General features: G+C 39.7%; 1 protein-coding gene and 1 pseudogene across 2 annotated transcripts in view; one reads left to right on the forward strand and one right to left on the reverse strand.

Annotated features, from left to right (window-relative positions):
- The window catches only part of FOXJ3 (forkhead box J3), a 136,583-nt gene that overhangs the window by 100,731 nt on the left and 10,150 nt on the right, over positions 1 to 25,702 (reverse strand). For both annotated transcript variants that reach the window (XM_032632952.1, XM_032632959.1), the window contains exon 2: positions 13,457 to 13,517. In XM_032632952.1, the coding sequence (XP_032488843.1) occupies positions 13,457 to 13,500 (44 nt within the window). In that variant the 5' untranslated portion in view covers positions 13,501 to 13,517. The remainder of the gene's footprint in view (positions 1 to 13,456; positions 13,518 to 25,702) is intronic.
- On the forward strand, positions 16,177 to 16,731 carry LOC116754387 (annotated as a pseudogene).

The following is a 25,702-nucleotide window of genomic DNA, read 5'->3' on the forward strand; positions in this document are numbered from 1 at the left end:
TTATCTGAACTCTCACTCTTGCCTTCCAAAACTCAGGAATTAAATAGATGTAGATGACCCAGTATTCACTATCCAGACTTACTATCCAAACTCAGGATATGAATGCAGTAGATTCGGATTGCAAGGAATACTTGCAAATCTTATATAAATTTTTAATATAATTTCACGTGATTTACAAAATTAGCATTTTTAGCAACATGCAAGTATCCTACTAAAATCACATAAACACTGGCTGCAAAACAGATCTGAGAAAACTTTTTTTTTTTAATATTTTTATTTATTTGGCTGCGCTGGGTCTTAGTTGCAGCACGCGGGATCTTTGTTGTGGCATGCATGTGGGATCTAGTTCCCTGACCAGGGATTGAACCTAGGCCCCCTGCATTGGGAGCGCAGAGTCTTAACCACTGGACCGCCAGGGAAGTCCCAAGAAAACACTTTTTAATACCATATTTCTTAGCAATTTGCTGGAACAAGTTATTAAGTTATTGCTCCTCAATTCCAAACCCGCATCCCTTCTTCCCAATCTGCCTTAATGACACTGGAACTGGGACTCTGCAAACCACATTTCTGCTTTGCCAGCTGATTTCCTATAAGGCTCTACCAAGAGGGAGCACTAAAGATGGACTGCAAGCCTGGAGAAGAAAAAAGATACTTGGGCCTTCCTGTCTATTCTTTGGACTTCATAAGAGCATTACCCCAGCAAAGGTTTCTTCACCCCTGCAGAAGGTCCCCCTCACAGTAGTAAGTGAATAAAGTTTGCAGTTTTTCTAACACTTATGGAACTAGCTTAATCATACCCCACTCAAAGACCCCAGCACCAGCCAGCACCCTTCCCCAGAGTTCTGAGTTTCAAATCTATGGGATTTCTATTCTGAGCTCGACACAAGCACTAGCATGTAGTACCTTCTCCTCGGAGATCTGAATTTTGTTTCCACAGGACCCTTCCTCTAAGTCTCTAGGTTTTCCCTTTGGTCCCCAAGCACTTAGGTCTCACAGCTGCTTCTAGAAGTGCCTATCTCCATGATAACTTCAAGTTTTATTTTTATCCTTTCTGTTACCTAGTTAACAACTTTAAATCTAGTTAATGATTCTATTAAAGTCTCTGTTCAAATAACTGGTGTGGTTTCTGCCTCCTGATAGAACCCTGACTGATAAAAGAAAACAGTCTCATTATACTGTAATAGTATATGATGTTATTATAATAATGTTTGTTAAAATGCAATTCTACCCATACTAGCAATTAAAGAAGAACAAAATGATAATTAAGAGCAATTTGATTAAAATTAAGAGTATACTTAGCTATCACTACAAAATCTTTTGCAACCATTCTTTTAAAGAAAATTTGGGGGGGTGCCTTTTTCTAACACACATAGCATCTACTGGAATAAAATTACATGATAAGATGACATTAACGGGGGAGCTTCGGGACCGCGGAGTGGTGCACAGCGACGGGTGCGGAGGGCAAAGCGGGGAGATTCCTGCACAGACGATCGGTGCCGACCGGCACTCACCAACCCGAGAGGCTTGTCTGCTCATCCGCCGGGGCGGGCAGGGCTGCGAGCTGAGGCTCGGGTTTCGGTTTTGGACGGAGCGCAGGGAGAGGACTGGAGTTGGCTGCTTGAGCATAGCCTGAAGGGGTTGGTGCACCACGACTGGCCGGGAGGGAGTTCGGGGAAAAGCCTGCACCGGCCGAAGAGGCAAGAGACTTTTTCTTCCCTCTTTGTTTCCTGGTGCGCGAGGAGAGGGGTTTAAGAGCGCTGCTTAAAGGAACTCCAGAGACGGGCGCGAGCCGCGGCTAAAAGCGCGAACCCCAGAGACGGGCGCGAGCCGCGGCTGAAACCGCGGAGCCCAGAGACGGGCGCGAGCCGCGGCTGAAACCGCGGAGCCCAGAGACGGGCGGGAGACGCTGGGGCTGCTGCTGCCGCCACCAGGGGGGCTGTGTGCGAGCACAGGTCACTCTCCGCGCCCCTCTTCCGCGGAGCCTGTGCGGGCCGCCACTGCCAGGTTCCCGGGATCCAGGGACAACTTCCCCGGGAGTGCGCACGGCGGGTCTCGGGCCGGTGCAGCGTCACGCCGCCTCTGCCGCCGCCCCGCACGCAGTGCCCCGCCTTCCCCCATCCCCCAACCCCCGGCCTGAGTGAGCCGGAGCTCCCGAATCAGCAGCTCCTTTAACCCCGTCCTGTCTGAGCAAAAAAACAGACGCCCTCCAGCGATCTGCGCGCAGGGGCAGGGCCGGGTACAAAGCTGAGCTCCTGTGAGCTGTGAGAGCAGGGAGGAGAGGGGGAGGTCTCTCCCGGCAGCCGCGGAGGCGGCGGATTGAAGCTCCACAATCAACTTGATGTGCCCTGCATTGTGGAATACCTGAATAGACAGGGAGTGATCCCAAATTGAAGAGGGGGAATTTAGGAGCGAGATCTGTGATTTTTTCCCCTTTTCCTCTTTTTGTGAATGTGTGCGTGTATGCTTCTGTGTGAGATCTTGTCTGTATACTCTTGCTTCCACCATTTGTCCTAGGGCTCTATCCGTCCATGGTTTTTTTTTTTTTTTTTTTTTAAAAAAAAAATTTTTTTTTAATAATTAATTTTAATTGTAATAACTTTATTGAACTTTACCTTCGTTCTTTCTTTCTTTCTTTCCTTCCCTCCTCCCCTCCTTTAGACAGCGAATCACCCCAGGTTGAGGAGGTGGTCTCTGGGAGCAGGATTTACGATTTTTCCCCCTTTGCCTCTCTTTGTGAACGTGTATGTGTATGCTTCTGTGTAAGATTTTCTCTGTATAGCTTTGCTTCCAACAGTTGTCCTAGGGCTCTATCCGTCCATGTTTTTTTTTAAAAAAAATTTTTTTTTCTTAATAATTAATTTTAATTGTAATAACTTTATTGTACTTTACCTTTGTTCTTTCTTTCTTTCTTTCCTTCCTTCCTTCCCTCCTTTAGACAGCGAATCACCCCAGGTTGAGGAGGTGGTCTCTGGGAGCAGTATTTATGATTTTTCCCCCTTTAGCCTCTCTTTGTGAACGTGTATGTGTATGCTTCTGTGTAAGATTTTCTCTGTATAGCTTTGCTTCCAACATTTGTCCTAGGGCTCTATCCATCCATGGTTTTTTTTTTTTAAAAAAAATTTTTTTTTCTTAATAATTAATTTTAATTGTAATAACTTTATTGTACTTTACCTTCGTTCTTTCTTTCCTTCCTTCCTTCCCTCCTTTAGACAGCGAATCACCCCAGGTTGAGGAGGTGGTCTCTGGGAGCAGGATTTATGATTTTTTCCCCCTTTGCCTCTCTTTGTGAACATGTATGTGTATGCTTCAGTGTAAGATTTTCTCTGTATAGCTTTGTTTCCAACATTTGTCCTAGGGTTCTATCTGTTCTTTTTTTTTTTTTTTTTTCTTTCTAAATATTTTTTAGTACAATAACTATATTATACTTTATTTTATTTTTACTGTATCTTCTTTCTTTCTGTCTTTTTTCCTTCTTTCCCTCCTTCCTTCCTCCCTCCCTCCTTTCTTTCCTTCTTTGCTTCTTTCTTCCTTCCTTCCTTTCCTCCTTTCCTCCTTTCCTTCTTTCTTTCCTCAAACTTCTCCTAATTCTCTCTACATTTTCTCCTTCTTTCCCTCCTTCCTTCCTTCCTTCCCCCCTCCCTCCCTTTCTTTCCTTCTTTGCTTCTTTCTTCCTTCCTTCCTTTCCTCCTTTCCTTCTTTCTTTCCTCATACTTCTACTAATTCTCTCTACATTTTCTCCTTCTTTCCCTCCTACCTTCCTTCCTTCCTCCCTCCCTCCCTTTCTTTCCTTCTTTGCTTCTTTCTTCCTTCCTTCCTTTCCTCCTTTCCTTCTCTCTTTCCTCAAACTTCTAATTCTCTCTACATTTTCTCCTTCTTTCCCTCCTTCTTTCCTTCCTCCCTCCCTCCCTCCTTTCTTTCCTTCTTTGCTTCTTTCTTCCTTCCTTCCTTTCCTCCTTTCCCTCTTTCTTTCCTCATACTTCTACTAATTCTCTCTACATTTTCTCCTTCTTTCCCTCCTTCCTTCCTTCCTTCCTCCCTCCCTCCCTCCCTCCTTTCTTTCCTTCTTTGCTTCTTTCTTCCTTCCTTCCTTTCCTCCTTTCCCTCTTTCTTTCCTCATACTTCTACTAATTCTCTCTACATTTTCTCCTTCTTTCCCTCCTTCCTTCCTTCCTTCCTTCCTCCCTCCCTCCCTCCTTTCTTTCCTTCTTTGCTTCTTTCTTCCTTCCTTCCTTTCCTCCTTTCCTTCTTTCTTTGCTCATACTTCTAATAATTCTCTCTACTTTTCCTCCCTTTTATTCTGAGCCGTGTGGATGAAAGGCTCTTGGTGCTCCAGCCCAGGAGGCAGGGCTCTGCCTCTGAGGTAGGAGAGCCAACTTCAGGACACTGATCAACAAGAGACCTCCCAGCTCCACATAATATTAAACGGTGGAAATCTCCCAGAGACCTCCATCTTAACACCAGCACCCAGCTTCACTCAACGACCAGCAAGCCACAGTGCTGGACAACCTATGCCAAACAACTAGCAAAACAGGAACACAACCCCACCCATTAGCAGAGAGGCTGCCGAAAATCATAACAAGGCCACAGACACCCCAAAACACACCACCAGACGTGAACCTGCCCACTAGAGAGACAAGATCCAGCCTCATCCAGCACAACACAGGCACTAGTCCCCTCCACCAGGAAGCCTACACAACCCGCTGAAACAACCTTAGCCACTGGAGACAGACATCAAAAACAACGGGAACTACGAACGTGCAGCCTGCAAAAAGGAGACCCCAAACACAGTAAGATAAGCAAAATGAGAAGACAGAAAAACACACAGCAGATGAAGGAGCAAGATAAAAACCAACCAGACCTAACAAATGAAGAGGAAATAGGCAATCTACCTGAAAAAGAATTCAGAATAATGATAGTAAGGATGATCCGAAATCTTGGAAGTAGAATGGACAAAATGCAAGAAACAGTTAACAAGGACCTACAAGAACTAAAGATGAAACAAGCAACGATGAACAACGCAATAAATGAAATTAAAAGTACTCTAGATAGGATCAATAGGAGAATAACTGAGGCAGAAGAGCGGATAAGTGACCTGGAAGATAAAGTAGTGGAAATAACTACTGCAGAGCAGAATAAAGAAAAAAGAATGAAAAGAACTGAGGACAGTCTCAGAGAGCTCTGGGACAACATTAAACGCACCAACATTCGAATTATAGGGGTTCCAGAAGAAGAAGAAAAAAAGAAAGGGACTGAGAAAATATTTGAAGAGATTATAGTTGAAAACTTCCCTAATATGGGAAAGGAAATAGTTAATCAAGTCCAGGAAGCACAGAGAGTCCCATACAGGATAAATACAAGGAGAAATACGCCAAGACACATATTAATCAAGCTATCAAAAATTAAATACAAAGAAAGCATATTAAAAGCAGCAAGGGAAAAACAACAAATAACACACAAGGGAATCCCCATAAGGTTAACAGCTGATCTCTCAGCAGAAACCCTACAAGCCAGAAGGGAGTGGCAGGACATACTGAAAGTGATGAAGGAGAAAAACCTGCAACCAAGATTACTCTACCCAGCAAGGATCTCATTCAGATTTGATGGAGAAATTAAAACCTTTACAGACAAGCAAAAGCTGAGAGAGTTCAGCACCACCAAACCAGCTTTACAACAAATGCTAAAGGAACTTCTCTAGGCAAGAAACACAAGAGAAGGAAAAGACTTACACTAACAAACCCAAAACAATTAAGAAAATGGGAATAGGAACATACATATCGATAATTACCTTAAATGTAAATGGACTAAATGCTCCCACCAAAAGACACAGATTGGCTGAATGGATACAAAAACAAGACCCTTATATATGCTGTCTACAAGAGACCCACCTCAGACCTAGAGACACATACAGACTGAAAGTAAGGGGATGGAAAAAGATATTCCATGCAAATGGAAGCCAAAAGAAAGCTGGAGTAGCAATTCTCATATCAGACAAAATAGACTTTAAAATAAGGACTATTAAAAGGGATAAAGAAGGACACTACATAATGATCAAGGGATCGATCCAAGAAGAAGATATAACAATTGTAAATATTTATGCACCCAACATAGGAGCACCTCAATACGTAAGGCAAATACTAACAGCCATAAAAGGGGAAATTGACAGTAACACATTCATAGTAGGGGACTTTAACACCCCACTTTCACCCATGGACAGATCATCCAAAATGAAAATAAATAAGGAAACACAAGCTTTAAATGATACATTAAACAAGATGCACTTAATTGATATTTATAGGACACTCCATCCAAAAACAACAGAATACACATTTTTCTCAAGTGCTCATGGAACATTCTCCAGGATAGATCATATCTTGGGTCACAAATCAAGCCTTGGTAAATTTAAGAAAATTGAAATTGTATCAAGTATCTTTTCTGACCACAACGCCATGAGACTAGATATCAATTACAGGAAAAGATCTGTAAAATATACAAACACATGGAGGCTAAACAATACACTACTTAATAATGAAGTGATCACTGAAGAAATCAAAGAGGAAATAAAAAAATACCTAGAAACAAATGACAATGGAGACACAACGACCCAAAACCTATGGGATGCAGCAAAAGCAGTTCTAAGGGGGAAGTTTATAGCAATACAGGCCCACCTTAAGAAGCAGGAAACATCTCGAATAAACAACCTAACCTTGCACCTCAAGCAATTAGAGAAAGAAGAACAAAAAAGCCCCAAAGCTAGCAGAAGGAAAGAAATCATAAAAATCAGATCAGAAATAAATGAAAAAGAAATGAAGGAAACAATAGCAAAGATCAATAAAACTAAAAGCTGGTTCTTTGAGAAGATAAACAAAATAGATAAACCACTAGCCAGACTCATCAAGAAAAAAAGGGAGAAGACTCAAATCAATAGAATTAGAAATGAGAAAGGAGAAATAACAACTGACACTGCAGAAATAAAAAAAATCATGAGAGATTACTACAAGCAACTCTATGCCAATAAAATGGACAATCTGGAAGAAATGGACAAATTCTTAGAAATGCACAACCTGCCAAGACTGAATCAGGAAGAAATAGAAAATATGAACAGACCAATCACAAGCACTGAAATTGAAACTGTGATTAAAAATCTTCCAACAAACAAAAGCCCAGGACCAGATGGCTTCACAGGTGAATTCTATCAAACGTTTAGAGAAGAGCTAACACCTATCCTTCTCGAACTCTTCCAAAATATAGCAGAGGGAGGAACACTCCCAAATTCCTTCTACGAGGCCACCATCACCTTGATAGCAAAACCAGACAAGGATGTCACAAAGAAAGAAAACTACAGGCCAATATCACTGATGAACATAGATGCAAAAATCCTCAACAAAATACTAGCAAACAGAATCCAACAGCACATTAAAAGGATCATACACCATGATCAAGTGGGGTTTATTCCAGGAATGCAAGGATTCTTCAATATACGCAAATCTATCAATGTGATAAACCATATTAACAAATTGAAGGAGAAAAACCATATGATCATCTCAATAGATGCAGAGAAAGCTTTCGACAAAATTCAACACCCATTTATGATAAAAACCCTCCAGAAAGTAGGCATAGAGGGAACTTTCCTCAACATAATAAAGGCCATATATGACAAGCCCACAGCAAACATCATCCTCAATGGTGAAAAACTGAAAGCATTTCCACTAAGATCAGGAACAAGACAAGGTTGCCCACTCTCACCACTCTTATTCAACATAGTTTTGGAAGTTTTAGCCACAGCAATCAGAGAAGAAAAGGAAATAAAAGGAATCCACATCGGAAAAGAAGAAGTAAAGCTGTCACTGTTTGCAGATGACATGATACTATACATAGAGAATCCTAAAGATGCTACCAGAAAACTACTAGAGCTAATCAATGAATTTGGTAAAGTAGCAGGATACAAAATTAATGCACAGAAATCTCTGGCATTCCTATATACTAATGATGAAAAATCTGAAAGTGAAATCAAGAAAACACTCCCATTTACCATTGCAACAAAAAGAATAAAATATCTAGGAATAAACCTACCTAAGGATACGAAAGACCTGTATGCAGAAAATTATAAGACACTGATGAAAGAAATTAAAGATGATACAAATAGATGGAGAGATATACCATGTTCTTGGATGGGAAGAATCAACATTGTGAAAATGACTCTACTACCCAAAGCAATCTACAGATTCAATGCAATCCCTATCAAACTACCACTGGCATTTTTCACAGAACTAGAACAAAAAATTTCGCAATTTGTATGGAAACACGAAAGACCCCGAATAGCCAAAGCAATCTTGAGAACGAAAAAAGGAGCTGGAGGAATCAGGCTCCCTGACTTCAGACTATACTACAAAGCAACAGTAATCAAGACAGTATGGTACTGGCACAAAAACAGAAAGATAGATCAGTGGAACAGGATAGAAAGCCCAGAGATTAACCCACGCACATATGGACACCTTATCTTTGATAAAGGAGGCAGGAATGTACAGTGGAGAAAGGACAGCCTCTTCAATAAATGGTGCTGGGAAAACTGGACAGGTACATGTAAAAGTATGAGATTAGATCACTCCCTAACACCATACACAAAAATAAGCTCAAAATGGATTAAAGACCTAAATGTAAGGCCAGAAACTATCAAACTCTTAGAGGAAAACATAGGAAGAACACTCTATGACATAAATCACAGCAAGATCCTTTCTGACCCACCTCCTAGAGTAATGGAAATAAAAACAAAAATAAACAAATGGGACCTAATGAAACTTCAAAGCTTTTGCACAGCAAAGGAAACCATAATCAAGACCAAAAGACAACCCTCAGAATGGGAGAAAATATTTGCAGATGAAGCAACTGACAAAGGATTAATCTCCAAAATTTACAAGCAGCTCATGCAGCTCAATAACAAAAAAACAAACAACCCCATCCAAAAATGGGCAGAAGACCTAAACAGACATTTCTCCAAAGAAGATATACAGAATGCCAACAAACACATGAAAGAATGCTCAACATCATTAATCATTAGAGAAATGCAAATCAAAACTACAATGAGATATCATCTCACACCAGTCAGAATGGCCATCATCAAAAAATCTAGAAACAATAAATGCTGGAGAGGGTGTGGAGAAAAGGGGACACTCTTGCACTGCTGGTGGGAATGTGAATTGGTTCAGCCACTATGGAGAACAGTATGGAGGTTCCTTAAAAAACTACAAATAGAATTACCATATGACCCAGCAATCCCACTACTGGGCATATACCCTGAGAAAACCAAAATTCAAAAAGAGTCATGTACCAGAATGTTCATTGCAGCTCTATTTACAATAGCCCAGAGATGGAAAGAACCTAAGCGCCCATCATCAGACGAATGGATAAAGAAGATGTGGCACATATACACAATGGAATATTACTCAGCCTTAAAAAGAAATGAAATTGAGTTATTTGTAATGAGATGGATAGACCTAGAGTCTGTCATACAGAGTGAAGTAAGTCAGAAAGACAAAGACAAATACCGTATGCTAACACATATATATGGAATTTAAGGGAAAAAAATGTCATGAAGAACCTAGGGATAAGACAGGAATAGAGGCGCAGACCTACTGGAGAACGGACTTGAGGATATGGGGAGGGGGAAGGGTGAGTTTTGACAGGGCGAGAAAGAGTCATGGACATATACACACTAACAAACGTAGTAAGGTAGATAGCTAGGGGGAAGCAGCCGCAAGGCACAGGGATATTAGCTCGGGGCTTTGGGACAGCCTGGAGGGGTGGGAGGGGGAGAGTGGGAGGGAGGGAGACGCAAGAGGGAAGACACATGGGAGCACATGTATATGTATAGCTGATTCACTTTGTTATAAATCAGAAACATAACACACTATTGTAAAGCAATTATACCCCAATAAAGATGTTAAAAAAAAAAAAAAAAAAAAAGATGACATTAACAAGGGCTATCTCTGTCTTCCCAAATTTTCTACAATAAGTGGTTTAACATTACTTTTTTTTTTTTTTTTTTTTTTTTGCGGTACGCGGGCCTCTCACTGTCGTGGCCTCTCCCGTTGCGGAGCACAGGCTTCAGACGCGCAGGCTCAGCGGCCATGGCTCACGGGCCTAGCTGCTCCGCGGCATGTGGGATCTTCCCCGACCGGGGCACGAACCCATGTCCCCTGCATCGGCAGGCGGACTCTCAACCACTGCACCACCAGGGAAGCCCTAAGATTACTTTTTAATCATAAAAATACAGTAAGTAAATTTTTAAAAATAATTTTAACGTGTTCAGATTAAACAAGGATCCAATATAATCTATAGAAAACAATATTTAACTTGTTTACCCTAAATATTAAAGGGCAGAGGTAGAGATTTAATTCATTTACTAAGTACCCTCTCCTACCCAACAAATTTTTAAAATGTCACATACTTTCATTCCACCCCCCATCTTCACTTCACATAATTCATCTACTCCCACTCCCACCTACGTTTACAACCTTCCACCTGCCTACCCATTTTCTCATTCCTAGACACACGGTCCAGTTCTTCTCCACCAACTCAAATGCTTTCCTGTCTTGAGGCTAGCCGCTTTCTAGATATATAGGTAGTATATGCAGGTATATACAAGATATAAAGGTAGTATATACAAAGAGAGTTATGGCAAACAAGCAATGTTTGTCAGCGGATTTGAGATTTCCTGGGCTTCCCTGGTGGCGCAGTGGTTAAGAAACCGCCTGCCAATGCATGAGACACGGGTTTGAGCCCTCGTCCGGGAAGATCCCACATGCCACGGAGCAACTAAGCCTGTGTGTCACAACTACTGAGCCTGCGTTCTACAGCCTGTGAACCACAACTACTGAGCCCATGTGCCACAACTACTGAAGCCCACGCGCCTAGAGCTCATGCTCTGCAACGAGAAGCCACCGCAACGAGAAGCCCGCACACCACAAAAAAAAGCAGGACCCGCTCACAGCAACCAGAGAAAGCCCGCATGCAGCAACGAAGACCCAATGCAGCCAAAAATGAATGAATTAATTAATTAAAAAATTTTTTTTAAAAAAGACTTCCTGCTCTACTTCTATTTGGATAGTATAGTTGGGAGGTCGTTTCTGGCTTGAGGAAGACTCTATGGGAAAGTAGACTAAAATTTATTGTGGTTTTAAGTAATCCAGTTTCTCTTTCCTTTACCAAAAAATAGTTATTCTTTTCTTTTCCTTATATCAAACCAAAGCTAGCTTTCAGTTAGAAAAATCAATGACAAACAATGGTCTTCTACCCATACATCTGAGAATGCGAATTCTCTGCTTCACAGAAGGACCATATAGAATATTACAAAAAATGAAAGATTAGGATATAAGGATACTAAGTATCTCAACTAAAATGCCAGAGAGTTTCTCAGTTTATTAACTAAATGCTAAACTTATAGGTATATCCACAACAATTTGATTCTAGGATATTATACACTAGAATTATAACAGTGAGCAGGTTATAAAATAATTCATGGCATCTCTTTCATCATCTCTTCCAATTATATAATTCTATCAAGCAAAAAAGGTTAGGCATATATCATTCCTAACCCAATGTCATATACAATCTTCACCTAAACATAACTATTCAAATGAAGGGATTTAAAATCCCAGTAAATGACTTTAATATATGACTGTTTTGGCATAACCCACAAATAAAATATCTTTAAGGGACTCTATGATCAGTGGAAGATCAAAGTCTGCAAAAATATCCTGATATGGTCATATCTAAAGTTTTAAATATTCAAAAAAAGGGTAAAATGATTCCTCCAACCATATTAAACAAAAGGACTCTTAAGTGAAATTAGTTCTACAGCAGCTTTGGGGATTAAAGAAGTCTTTTTTTTTAAGTTCTTTTCAAAACTATACAGGTGTCCCTTGTTGGGAGGTGGGGGTGGGGGCACATGGACTCCAACAAGGTAGAAAAGTAATCACTCCACCGACTTCCATTATAAGCTGGAAGATGCATTCTCAGGGAAAGAAATGCCATAAGGACGTGGAGTAAAGCTCTCCTACTGAGGGAAAGGAGAGCCAGCCTTAGTCTCATAAAAATTCAAGTATATAAAAACTAAGAAGGCAACTTTATTTTTCTTTGGTGGCATTCTGAACCACCAGAATTTCTTTCATGCCTAAGGACTCCTTGACTTCACATTCATGGCTCTAATAATTTTGTATCCCTCCTCTCTCTCTTTCCTGCCCTCCAAAGCTGGTCAATTCCACCTCTCTTCATCACTTACTCTGTTCCAGCCACACTGACCTCCGTCATTGCTCCTCCAACCTAACAAGGCAAGTCTCCTGCCCCAGCAGCTCCTGAATTCCCTCTGCCCAGAACGCTTATCTTCTACCTACCCAGATATGGTTCATTCCATCACTCTTTCAGGTCTTCATTCAAATGTCGCCATTTCAGTAAAGCTTTCCCTGGCTACCCTATCTAAAATAACCCTATCTATATTTCCTATTCCCGTTCTCTATTTTATTCTTCATCTTAGCTCTTATCACTGTCACTATCTAACATATACTTCTTACTTTTTTTATTAATTACCCCGTCACCAAAATGTAAGCCCAATAATTACAGGATTTTTATCTGTTATGTTCACAACTGTAGCCCCAGCATTTAGAATAGCTCCTGACAACATATTAGGTGCTCAATATGCTGAACAAATAAATGATACAGCTAGCTACAACACCACATGTAACTGGTAGGTGCTGCCATCAACAATCCATATTCTAGTCTGAAAGATCCCAATTAACAGATTAGATTTAGGTTATTTTTTCAAACTGTGCACTGGGAACTAGAGTAATCCCTCAGGGGCAACCGCGGGGGTAGAACATGGAAGCCCAAGCAAGCAGAAAAGCCCGGCATTTATCTGCTTTATTCACAGGTTTTCACTTAAGATTTAATTTATAGAAAGGATTTAGCAACTTCAAAAAAATCTAAAACCACTGGGTTGAATACAACTTAGTTTCTATTTTTTTACATTTTACTTATTTATTGTAAATGAGGATAATCTAGGTATCATATTTATATCATCCTTTAAAAAGAGATTTAAATTACCATCTAGTCTTATTTAATAATCTGCTACAAAGGCAATAAAAATTTACTATGCATTTTCTAATTAAAATAAGTAGAAACAAGATTAGTGTTTTTTTAAAAAAGGAATAACAAAGAAGAGTAAAATTGTTATTTCATGTACAAGAACATATGTAAATTCACTAAGTGGAGATTAAGATCCAAATCCCACTACCACAAATATCTCTGTAAGCAAAATTATGTCCCAATCTCACAAAATAGCACTATTTACCAAAACAAACTACAATATTTTATTCTGAACCTTACAGTAAAACTGATTCTAATATGACTTGACCAGCATAACTTTTAAAATGTTACATGTTCTAATAAAAAGAAGAGCACTAACCTTAATGAAGTTACAGATGGACAAGCCTGTCCATACAAACCCATCTGGCCACAAAGAGAATCTGAAAAGTAAAGGAGAGTTAGTTATCAGATGCTCCAAAATAAATTAAACTATAAATCACACTACCATTCTAAAACAGAAATAGAACGCTAAAAGATTCACCATTATTTGAACACATACCCACAAAATTTTAAAATGCTGTTAAGCAATAAGACAGATTACGCTGAGGAAGACTGACATACGAGGAAGCACAAGAAAAATAGACACACTATAACTGTAACATCCAAAAAAGCTAAAAACTCATAAAATTTAACAAACTGTTATTACGCGTAGTTACAGATAGAGAGTGTCCAAACTGTTTAGTAGAATCCTAAGGATTCCAGAGAGGTGCCTAAAGGCTGCCAAAGAGCTGAGCATGCAGGTTCCCATCCCCACATAATTGTCTCCCACCCCATCTACCCTTCAATCAAAGCAGTGCTATCTTTGTTGGTTTTGCATAATGGACTTCACTAAAACTTCATTTGAAGAACAGTTCCACTGCTTAAAAAAAAAAAAAAAAGTTAAGAATAGCATTGAACAGAAGGAGCTTTGTTCAAATTCTAGCTGGGACACTAAGAGACCTTGAAGAATTTATATAACCTCAGTGAACCTCCATTTCTTCATCTGTAACTTGGGGATAATACCACCTGTAACTTTATTTATTCATCAGGGATAAACTGCAGGTTTGTTATTAGAATTAAACAAATCACTAAACAAATGTGAAACTGTCTATTAGCACTACTACCTGGCACAAGGATGATCCACAAGTGTCTACAGGTAACATGAATGAGAGAAGCTGGAATGGGTATAAATATGCATACACAGCACAAATGGAGACTGTGTGCCTGCAACTAAAGAAAACAGGTTCACTCTGAAAAGATCAGCTGCTATTCCCAGTTCTAGCCAATTGTTGCTAAGCAGGATTGAAAGCCCAGTACTGTTAAGAACTTCTAATTTTTCAAGAGAAGCAAGATACCCAAAATTTTATCTGAAATCTCCTGATTTTTATTTTCTAAATACTATGTGGGCCAAACAAACCACTGGATGTTGTCCCAAGTTTACAACTTTTAACTTAGCGGCTGACTGAATTCCCTGCATCTTACTGTCCCGTGCATGCACTGAAGAGAGATGGACGCTTCTATTTCTGCTAGAACAACAGAATAGATAGCTTGATCAACATGCCCACTGGAAATAACAAACACTGGATAAATTATTTAAATCTTTACATATTAATCAATAACCTGAAAGAAAATAAAGTATGATCAAGGCTAAAAACTGAGTGAAAGAGGGAAACTAGAGATGTATGCAGAGTACTGAAACCAGCTTTCATTCACCTTCAGGGCATTTTGCCAAACCCTATGAATTTCAGCTTGCAATTCCAAGGCCTATTAGGGCTCAAGGTACAAGAGGCAAAGTCCAGGTGTTACCCAAGAGAACTACAAGGGAAACTTAACCTTGGCACTGAGTGCTGGTGAGGGACTGGGGGGCTATGAGAGCAGTTCAACAGTATCTCCTCAGACACTCACAACCAGAAGCTGACCCTCACCTATATTATGGTTTAAAAAGCTTCATACTTAGAATTTTGTTTAGGATAGTCCTAGAATGGTAATGTCTCCCACCCAACCTTGACAGAAGGAAATGAAAATCCTCTCTGGGGAATCTGCCTTTGATCTAGGCCTGGGAGAATTCTCAAGGATAAGGTCCCAAAATAAATAAATTCACAATCAAAAATCACAAAACCAGAAGGAAACAAGCCACTCAAGAGTAGGATACCGCTGAAACATCAGCTGGCCGACTCAAAACCTCAAAGACCTCAGATACGGGAATTACTAGTCACTTTTCTCTAATGTTTTTTACTTTATGGGTGACTTACCTACTCTTGTATTTCAAACGCCTATAATGCAGATGAATCTCAAATCTACATCTCTATCAGGGATCAAACTCCTGATCTCCGAACATAAATATCTAACATTCCCTCCCAGAAATCCCAAATTTACTATGTCTCAAACTGAATTCATTATCTTTTTTTAATGTATTTCCTATCTTGATAAAACGGCACAGTCCTTTATCTAAGAATGGCTTTCTTTTCCTTTGTTAGAGCAGGACACTTCTTTTCAATTCTTGATTTCTATGAGGAATGACTTCTCTAAACATCCCTGGGCTCCCAGCCCACTCCTCACCAAGTGCGTAGAGCTAACTCCAGGACTCTACATCCAGTATTCTACAAGGTAGTTACCTGGGTATGACTGCTCTGTTGACTCTAACAACCTAGACATCAGGTAAGCTGTCCAAATTGGGTGGGCAGGGACAAGAGAATGTGGAGAGTCAGCCAGGCCATTTGTCTCTTAAACCTAAATCACATTCTACAACATTCTACAATATCAGCTTTATCAAAAACAAAGGTAAATTCTTACAAAAGATACCATAGGACCCAGCAATTCTACTCTTAGGGGTACGTGTGTGTGTGTGTGTGTATTTTTATGTATAAAAAATTTAAATATATGTATATATACATATATATATACATATACATATATATATATATATATATATATAAATCCTCTTGGGAATACATATATATGCACATATATGTATCCCCAAGAGAACGTAAAACATATGTTCACATAAAAACTTGCATACAGCTTCCTTTTCCAGTAAGCAGCCTGAGGTGACTTCTAAAAATGGTTCGCTATTCATTTGACCCAGAAAACCCCACAAAATCATGCAAGTCAGGAGGTTCAAATCTTCGTGTTCACTTTAAGAACACTCATGAAACTGCCCAGGCCATTAAGGGTATGCATATCCGAAAATCCACCAAGTATCTGAAAGATGTCACTTTAAAGAAGCAATGTGTGGCATTCCATCATTACAATGGTGGAGTTGGTACGTGAGCCCAGGCCAAACAGCGGGGCTGGACACAGGGTTGGTGGCCCAGAAAGAGTGCTGAATTTTTACTGCACATACTCAAAAATGCAGAGAGTAATGCTGAACTTAAGGGCTTAGATGTAGATTCTCTAGTCACTGAGCACATCCAGGTGAACAAAGCCCCCAGGATGCAGCACAGAACTTAGAGAGCTCATGGTGGGATCAACCCATACGTGAGCTCTCCCTGCCACATTGAGACGGTCCTTACTGAATAAGAACAGATTGTTCCTAAACCAGAAGAGGAGGTTGCCCCAAAGAAAAAGATATCCCAGAAGAAACTGAAGAAACAAAAACTTATGGCCCGGGAATAAATGCCACAAAAAATAAATGCCAATAAAAATAAATTAAAAAAAAGAAAAACACATGCAAAAAACATGCATACAAATGTTCATAGCAGCATTATTTATAAAGCTAAAAGTGGATATAAACCAAATGTCCATCAACTGATGAACAGATAAACAAAATATGACGTATCTGTACAATATCCATATAATATACAGTGGAACATTATTCGGCCATACAAAAGGAATGACGTACTGTTACATGCCACAATATGAATGAACTTTGAGAGCCTTATGCTTAGCGAAAGAAGTCAGACACAAAAGACCACATATTGTATGACTCCATTTATACAAATTCAGAATGGGGCAAATCCTAGAGATGGAAGGTAGATAGCAGTTGCCAGGAGATAGGGGGATGGGAGGAGGAATGGGGGTAGGGAATGACTGCTAACAGGTTTCTTTTGGGATTGATGAAAATGTTCTGGAATTAGATAGTGTTGATAGTTGCACGACCTTCTGAATAAAAACCTTTTGTATACAACCACCAAATTTTACACTTTAAAATGGTGAAGTTTTACTACCAACTCCAGCTCCTAAATGTCTTTCTAATCTACTGTGGCCTCAATGCCTCAGTTTCAGTTTTCTCCACTTTTAATTTAGATTACTGTGCCTCAATGGTGTCTTGAACACCAGTCTGGTTAACGGGAAGAACAAATATACCAATCATCTTCTCCCTACCCAGGTGGATGCCCAGCAACATGTAACTCTCACAAAAGAAGGCTATGATTCACAGTGAAATCAGGAAAATCTCAGTGTCCTCCAAATCACAAACTCACATTTCTGAAGCCAACTATGTTGAACAATTATATTAATTTGTTCAATTACATCCAAAATTTATACAGTTTAAGTTGGTGCCAACAGCACCTAGTAGCATTTTCTGCAAATCCTTTGAAAATCAACATACAAGAAACTTTGCATAGCATGACACCACCAGAGGACAGGGAGTAAAAACCAGTCATTCACTCACTGATGGTATGCTACAAGAGAAACTACTGCAGTACATCCCATCACCAACAGAAAGAATATGGAATTCCTTTTAATATAAGCAGTCTTCGTGTGTACATTAAAATGAGTTACAAACTATTCACATTTAGGAAGCAGATGTTTAACTAACAGGTATATAACAATACATTATCTGGGAGGAGGAGGTGAAATGGGACTAAGAATTTTGAAAAAGCTCCCAAGTAATTCTTATGAGCCCTTCTCTCCTCTCTCCCACCACACAGATATGCTTTATAGTTTACAAAGAACTTGCAACATTCATGACCTTGCATCAAGAACCCAAATGAGAATCTCAATTGTGACCATGGGAATACTGTTAAAAGGAAAAATTCATGCCTCAGTTACTGTGACAGTAGCTTGAATGAAAGCAACACCATATCAGACAAAAGTAAGAATTAGGTCTTTCCTGGTGGCGCAGTGGTTGAGAGTCTGCCTGCCGATACAGGGGACGCGGGTTCATGCCCCGGTCCGGGAAGATCCCACATGCAGCGGAGCGGCTGGGCCCGTGAGCCATGGCCGCTGAGCCTACGCGTCCGGAGCCTGTGCTCAGCAACGGGAGAGGCCACAACAGTGAGAGGCCCGCGTACCACAAAAAAAAAAAAAAAAAAGTAAGAATTAAAACTTTGTTGAAAATGAATACTATAAGCACTAGAGGTCAAGAGATTATTCCTTCTTTTTCTAACTTCGGAATTCAGCTCTTTCAAAAGACTTGAAAGTAAAAAATTCACTAGCACCCATGAAGGAACAACCCCTCTGAATCAGGTTCCTTGACTGAACACTGTGAATTGTTATACCATTAGTCACAGGTAACCATTAAAGCAGTCATGGAAATAACCCATGTCTTAATCAGCTTAAACAGGAAAAATCTGTCAGAGGAAGGCATAAAGGGAAAAGAATCCTGCTGAGTGAGTAGCAATCAAGCTGTCCACTGCAGCTTCACTAGTTAAACCTGAAGGGAGTGATGCAGCTATAGCTAGAAAGTGAGAACTCAGAGTCACATGCTCTCAGAAAGCAAAAAATCATGTGAGAATGATCAATTCACCATGGTAATGTTAGAGGGAGAAGAGAGGCCAAAACTTAAATTTGGAGAACTCTAACAGATTTAGAGAAGACGAACCAGTTAAAAAAAAAAAAAACTTGAGAAAACTGTACTGGAGGTTGCAGCAAGTGATTTAATGGATAGAAAGGCAATAGTGCTACACACAGATTAAGATGGACATAAACTGAAAAGACAATACTGGCTTTTAATAGGAGATCATTATTACTATAGAGGGTGGATCTTGGGGACTAGTGAAAGCAAAAATTAGACTGCAAGGGTGTTAAGAATAAGGAGAGAGAGTGAGGTAAAAGTTTAGCCACAAACTACATAAAATGAAAATAAACAGAAAGCACAAAAAGGTCAAACAGAGCATAGAGGAACAGATTAAGAAATCAGGAAAGGTGAAGAATATGTTAGAAAGCTCATCACAGTATATCCCCATTATCCTGTTTTATTCTTCATAGCTCGTCATCATCTGATATGATTTGATATGACTTTTGTTTCACTATCTGTTTCTCTCCCACTAGAATGCAGATAAAAGTTTCTGTTTCATTCTCTGTTATATCCCCAAATCCTGGTATACAGTCTGCAGTCATATTTGTTCAATGAACGAATAAACCAGGTTCCTCAAGAGTTGGAAAAAGAGAATAAACGTAAAATAAGAACAACTAAGATCTAACTGAAAAACTCACCAGATTTTTTTAATGTAGTCTTTGTATCCATTACTTCTCTCTGCCTCCAAGCAAGTAATTTCAGACAAATTCACAGTTAGAAAAGCAAGTTAGGTATCCAGAATATATAAAGGACCCTTACAACTCAATAATAAAAAGACAACCCAACTTATAAATGGGCAAAGATTTGGAGACACAGCACAGAGGAAGAGGATTTGACTGCAAAAAAAAAAAAAAAAGGGCAGAGATTTGAATACACATTTCTACAAAGAAGATATTAAAATGTCCAATAAGATATGAAAAGATGTTCAACATCATTAGTTATTAGGGAAATGCAAATCGAAATAACGAGATACCACTTCACACCAGCTAGGATGGCTATAATCAAAACGACAGATAATAACAAAGGTTGCAAAGATGTGAAGAAATTGAAGCCCTCATACATTGATAGTGAAAAACGTAAAACAGTGCAGCCACTTTGGAAAACAGTTTGGCAGTTTGTCAAAAAGTTAAACATAGAGTAATCATATGACACAGCCATTCCACTCCCAGGGAATATACCCAAGAAACGAAAACATACCTCCACAGAAAAATCTGTACACGAATGTTCACAGCAGCAAAAAATCATAATCGCAAAATAGTGGAAACAATCCAAATGCCCAGTAACTTGACGAATGGATAAATAAGATGTTATAACCATACAGCAGACTATTATTTGGCAATAAAAAGGAATGGTACGTGCTACAACATATATGACCCTTGAAAACATGCTAAGTGAAAGAAGTCAGTAACAAAACTACACATTACATGATTCCATTTATATCAAATGTCCAAAACAAATTTATATTAATAGTTAGATTATGGATTAGTAGTTAGATTAGTAGTTTCATAGGGCTGGGGAGGCAGGTAAAGTGGATTGACTGCTAACGAGTGTGGGGTTTCATTTAGAGGGAGAGGAAAACATTCTATAATTAGACTGCAGCAATGATTACACACCACTATGAATATGTTAAAAAAAAAAAAAAACATTGGGGCTTCCCTGCTGGCACAGTGGTTAAGAATCCGCCTGCCAATGCAGGGGACATGGGTTCGAGCCCTGGTCCAGGAAGATTCCACATGCTGCGGAGCAGCTGGGCCCGTGCACCACAACTACTGAGCCTGTGCTCTAGAGCCCGTGCTCTGCAACAAGAGAAGCCACCACAATGAGAAGCCTGTGCACCGCAACGAAGAATAGCCCCCACGTTCAGCAACAAAGACCCAACGCAGCCAAAACTAAATAAAAATAAAATAAATTTATAAAAAAACAAAACCATTGAATTTTACACTTTAAACAGTGAATTATATGGTATGTGAATTTTATCTCAATACAGCTGGGGGGGGTTCCTTTGGTTTTTTTAAAAGAGCAAGTTTAAGAACCATCACACACAAAATGTTCTCTTGTTCTGTAAGCTGCTGCTTCACCAGTGCCATATGAGCCCCCCCCCCGCACCCCACAAAATGGAAAAGGGGAGAGTAAAAGTAATGACTTCACCAGAAAGCAACTCTACTATAGCAATTATTTTGAAATCTATAACCCCTTGAACCATTAGTGGTTCAAGAAAGTCTGTTTTCTGGTGGGCTCCACCATTTCCAAACCATACTGTTTATTAATTAAACATGTTTAATGAAGATACACTTATGTATACACCTCTATATACCCTGAAAAAATTCTATAGGAAACCACTCTTAACACTATAAATCAACTACTCAGGTTATACCCCTCTCCTCCTAAAAACAACACTAGGGCCAGGTGTTGTTATTCTCTTATAACAGAAGATGAAAAAAAGCAAGCCAACCAACAATCAGCTTCAGCTTTATAAGACTGTTCCTGTAGGAGTAGGAGGTGTAAGGCTGAACTGTCTCTTTACCCTCCATAGTTTAGGACTGCTGTCAATAAAACAGGTGGTAAATGTGAGTGAGGGGAGCTTCTTGGCCAAACATCACAGAGCTGTAACTTCTTCCAAACCCCAAACCTTACTTCCTGAAATTTATGTAAGCAGATCACAGCCCACCCTCTTCAAACCAAATCATAACCCAAGCAAATAACACAGGATTCTATTTCTGGGTCTGTCATTAACTCACTGGATAATCCTGAAACTTCAGTCTCTCTACTTTGCTCAATAACTTAACCACAATTTCCAGTCTCAAAATCAAATCACGTGGTCTAATAAAGAACATCTCCCCAACTTGTAGGTGTACTTTTATGGAAAATCTAACAAAGGTGTATGAAGTTAAATCACATTATATGTTTAAATCATCTTTAATGAATATACATGAAGTATGAAAAATTCAAAAGACTGTTTACTCCAAAAATGTTGAACTCTTTCATTTTAAAGTTTTAAAGGTATTCACTAAACAGAGAAAGAATAAGTTTCCAGAGGGCTGAAGGGTTCTGAGGCTTTAAATTTAAGCTCAGTTATATTTAGAAAACCAAAATGCCACCTCTCTGGATCCCATATCTTTATCTTGGGCATTTGATGCATGTGCTTTGCCTGGTATAATTCAAAGCAAGAGATCCTACCATATCTCTGAAATGTAAATTGAACATATCAGGGATTTCCCTGGTAGCGCAGTGGTTAAGAATCCACCTGCCAATGCAGGCAACATGGGTTCGATCCCTGGTCCGGGAAGATCCCACATGCCGCGGAGCAACTAAGCCCATGCACCACAACTACTGAGTCTGCACTCTAGAGCCCGTGAGCCACAACTACTGAAGGCTGTGCACCTAGAGCCGTGATCCGCAACAAAAGAAGCCACCAAGAGGAGAAGCCTGCGCACCACAATGAAGAGTAGCCCCCGCTCACCGCAGCTAGAGAAAGCCCACACACAGCAAAGCAGAACCAACGCAGCCAAAAATAAATTAATTTAAAAAATAATAAAATAAATTGAACATGTCAGAACAACATATTGGTTGTCAGAGGAATGAGATGCTATACACCTGAAAAGATGGGCAGCTTTAGTCTCCACTCCTAGAGCTGTTTAACAAAATTAAAATTACCTGCCTGGTCCTCAAAGCAAGTCTACAAACCATGGCCAACTTTATAAGAATCATTTCTATCCAATTCCTGGAAATCCTAATTCAACAGTCTAGAGCGAAACCTAGGAAATCTATTAATTACAAGTATCAGGTGATTCTGATACACAGCTTAATTCAGGAACTATTGGTTTAGGAGAAGGATAGCAGAAAGGTTTCATATCATTTGCCAATTATACTCGATAGGTAGTAGCTGCCTGAAGTGCTACACTGCGAAGGTCATGTCTAAAAACAAGAAATTAGTAGTTTGCCATGGACATGGTGATGGGGAAGTGGCAACATCCAAACCATGTATCTGCCATTATGTGATTCAGACCACTGAATGGGCTTTTTTCTATTTTTAAGGAGGCTTTTGGGGTAAAAGAAGAGACCCAGAACTGGATTATTTACTTTTATTTTAATTTTTGGCTGCACTGGGCCTTCGTTGCTGCGTGTGGGCTTTCTCTGGTTGCGGCGAGCAGGGGCTACTCTTCCTTGTGGTGCACAGGCTTCTTATTGCGGTGGCTTCTACTGTTGTGGAGCACGGGCTCTAGGCACGCGGGCTTCAGTAGCTGTGGCTCGCGGGCTCTAGAGCGCAGGCTCAGTAGTTGTGGCGCACAGGCTTAGTTGCTCCACGGCATGTGGGATCTTCCCGGACCAGGACTCGAACCCGTGTCCCCTGCGTTGGCAGGCAGATTCTTAACCACTGCGTCACCAGGGTAGCCCCTGGATTATTTACTTCTAACTGGCAGAAGCTCTGTCTCTGGAAAGGTAGTAGGCAGGAAGAACAGCCCTACTGGCATATGTGCCAGGACTCTCCAAAAGTTAATTATTAAGCTTTCCAATATTATACAGAAGAAGAAGATTTTTGCTCTGAAAGTATCTATTATCTTGTTTGAGAAATGAAAATTCTACATGACAATATAAATTTGGTCCAAAAAAGGATATTTGTGTCTTGAGAAGTTCCACGTTAGGTAAAGGTGGGAATTAGTGGAGCATTGAGTGCCAGGCCCAAAACAGTATAGTTTGGATTGATTCAAAAGGCAATCAACTGTGGGTTCCTGATCAGGACATGCCTGAAGTAATGTACTAAGAAGATACCACTAGCAGCATTTTCCAGGAAAATATATGGGAGGATATATAATCAAGGCATGACCCATCCGAAGGCAAATAATCTCTTTCGTATTGTTTCTGTATGTACCTGTCTCTGCCACTGGATTGCAGGCCTCCTAGTAGGCCAGGCACATGTCAAATTAACCTTTCTACCTCCCATAATGCCTAGGACATGTTTTGCACATAACAGTCCAAAATGTTTGCTGAATTGCTGTAAATGAAGGAAAACTCTTACAGCTATTTCAAAAGAAACAGTAACAGAACTTGGTATAGAGACAGGAAAGGTCAAAGAAGTGGACACAATGAAATTATGCCAAAAAGTAAGGGGGGAACTGTGTTAGGCTAAAAGAGACAACAAACGTAACAACTAAATGTAATGTGTAGACCTTGTCTGAATCCTGATTCAATTAAAAACCGACTGTAAAAAGACACAAATAGTCAAGGACACGTTTATTATGAACTGGATATTGTGATAACACTAGTAGGAAATATTGTTAATTTCGTTAGCTACAATAATGGCATATGGTTATGTAAGAAATGTCTATATTTTTTAGAGATGCATACCGATGTTTGTAGGGGTGAAAAGACAATGCCTATGATTTTCTTTAAAACACTTAAGCAAAAGATGGTCGAGGCATATACAGCAAACAGCTTAATAATTATTAAATCTGTAATGGGTATAGAGGGATTCATTATATTTTATCTAGTTTTGAGTATACTCAGCAGTGGTGGACTTTTATGTTACTCTAGCATTGTACAATTAATTCTTTTTCTTTTCTTTCTCAGATTTCAGGAAACTTAAGAATCACTAGTACTTCTGAGAAAACCACCTAGACTCTATCAGAAAAAAAAAGGGCATTCATGTGTTAGCTCTACTAATAGGAAATCAGAGAATCTACTCAAAGAACTTCTTGTAAATTAATATGAGAACTGAATATGAGCCAAGACAGTGACTCAGCTGCTAAAACTAAAACACAGTCTTAGGGTTCATTAGAAGAACAGTATCCAGATCAACGAGGGTAGCAGTCCCATTCACTCTTCACTGGTTAGCTCACAACTGGAGTACTGTGTTCTGTTTGAGTACCACGTTTTAAGACCACTTATGAGCCAGAATGCTTGCGGGGAGGGAAATCAGCCTAGTGAAGAGTTTAGAAGCCAAATGTCAAGTATAGAATGAAGAAAATGGGTGTGTTTACCTTGAAGAAAACACTTTCCAGCATTCCCTGTCACCTCTACCGTAGAGACTCAGTGTAATATTTTCCAGAGCTGTTAACTGGCATTCCATAATCAAGTAAGTTTGAGTCAAGTATTTTTTTTCTCTCTAAGGGACTTATCAAAGTGTTCAATATTCTAAAGCGCTTTACCACTCTTCAAGAAGTTGCTCGGTATTTCCCAAATGTAACCATTCATTCATTCAACAAATATTTACTGAGCACCTATTATTTACGAACACTCCTCCAGGCACTGAGAATAAACAATGAACATTTTCAATATCCTTGAGGATAGTTTGTCAAACAGCCAGGCTGGGCCTCTTGCTACTCCTCCAACTTGCATTGTTCTTCCTCATCTCTAGGTTTTTGATTATGCAGTCAGCCTAGTCTACCCCATCACTAATCTTAATTCAAACATTATTGTTTCCAAGAAGTTTCCTGATCATCATAAGCAAAAGCACTCTTTTCAACAAACCCATGACTTTCTCTGTATCAGTTCTCTGAGAAGAGACTATGCCTCTTAATTACCTTTGGATCTCTCACAATGCCCAGGACCATGTCTTGCATATGTAGGTGCTGACAAAATATTTGCTGAATGAACAATCGCCTTCATATATTTAGAGTTATCTTGTCAAAGAAGGCAAACTAGGTGTCTAATGTTCTGCACAGAAGGACTAGGAAAAAGAAATGAAGTTACAAGCAAATTTTGCCCCAATTAGAGCTAACAACAAACAGGCTACCTTACGGCTATCGGTGACTACAGGTGTTCTAAGAGTAGGCGAATGACTCTTTCTCAAGTGTTTTAGTGGGATATCTCGCTGGCCTGAATAAAAGATTAACTATTAAGATGTTA

The sequence above is a fragment of the Phocoena sinus genome, chromosome 1 (assembly GCF_008692025.1).
Source record: "Phocoena sinus isolate mPhoSin1 chromosome 1, mPhoSin1.pri, whole genome shotgun sequence".
Lineage (NCBI taxonomy): Eukaryota > Metazoa > Chordata > Mammalia > Artiodactyla > Phocoenidae > Phocoena > Phocoena sinus.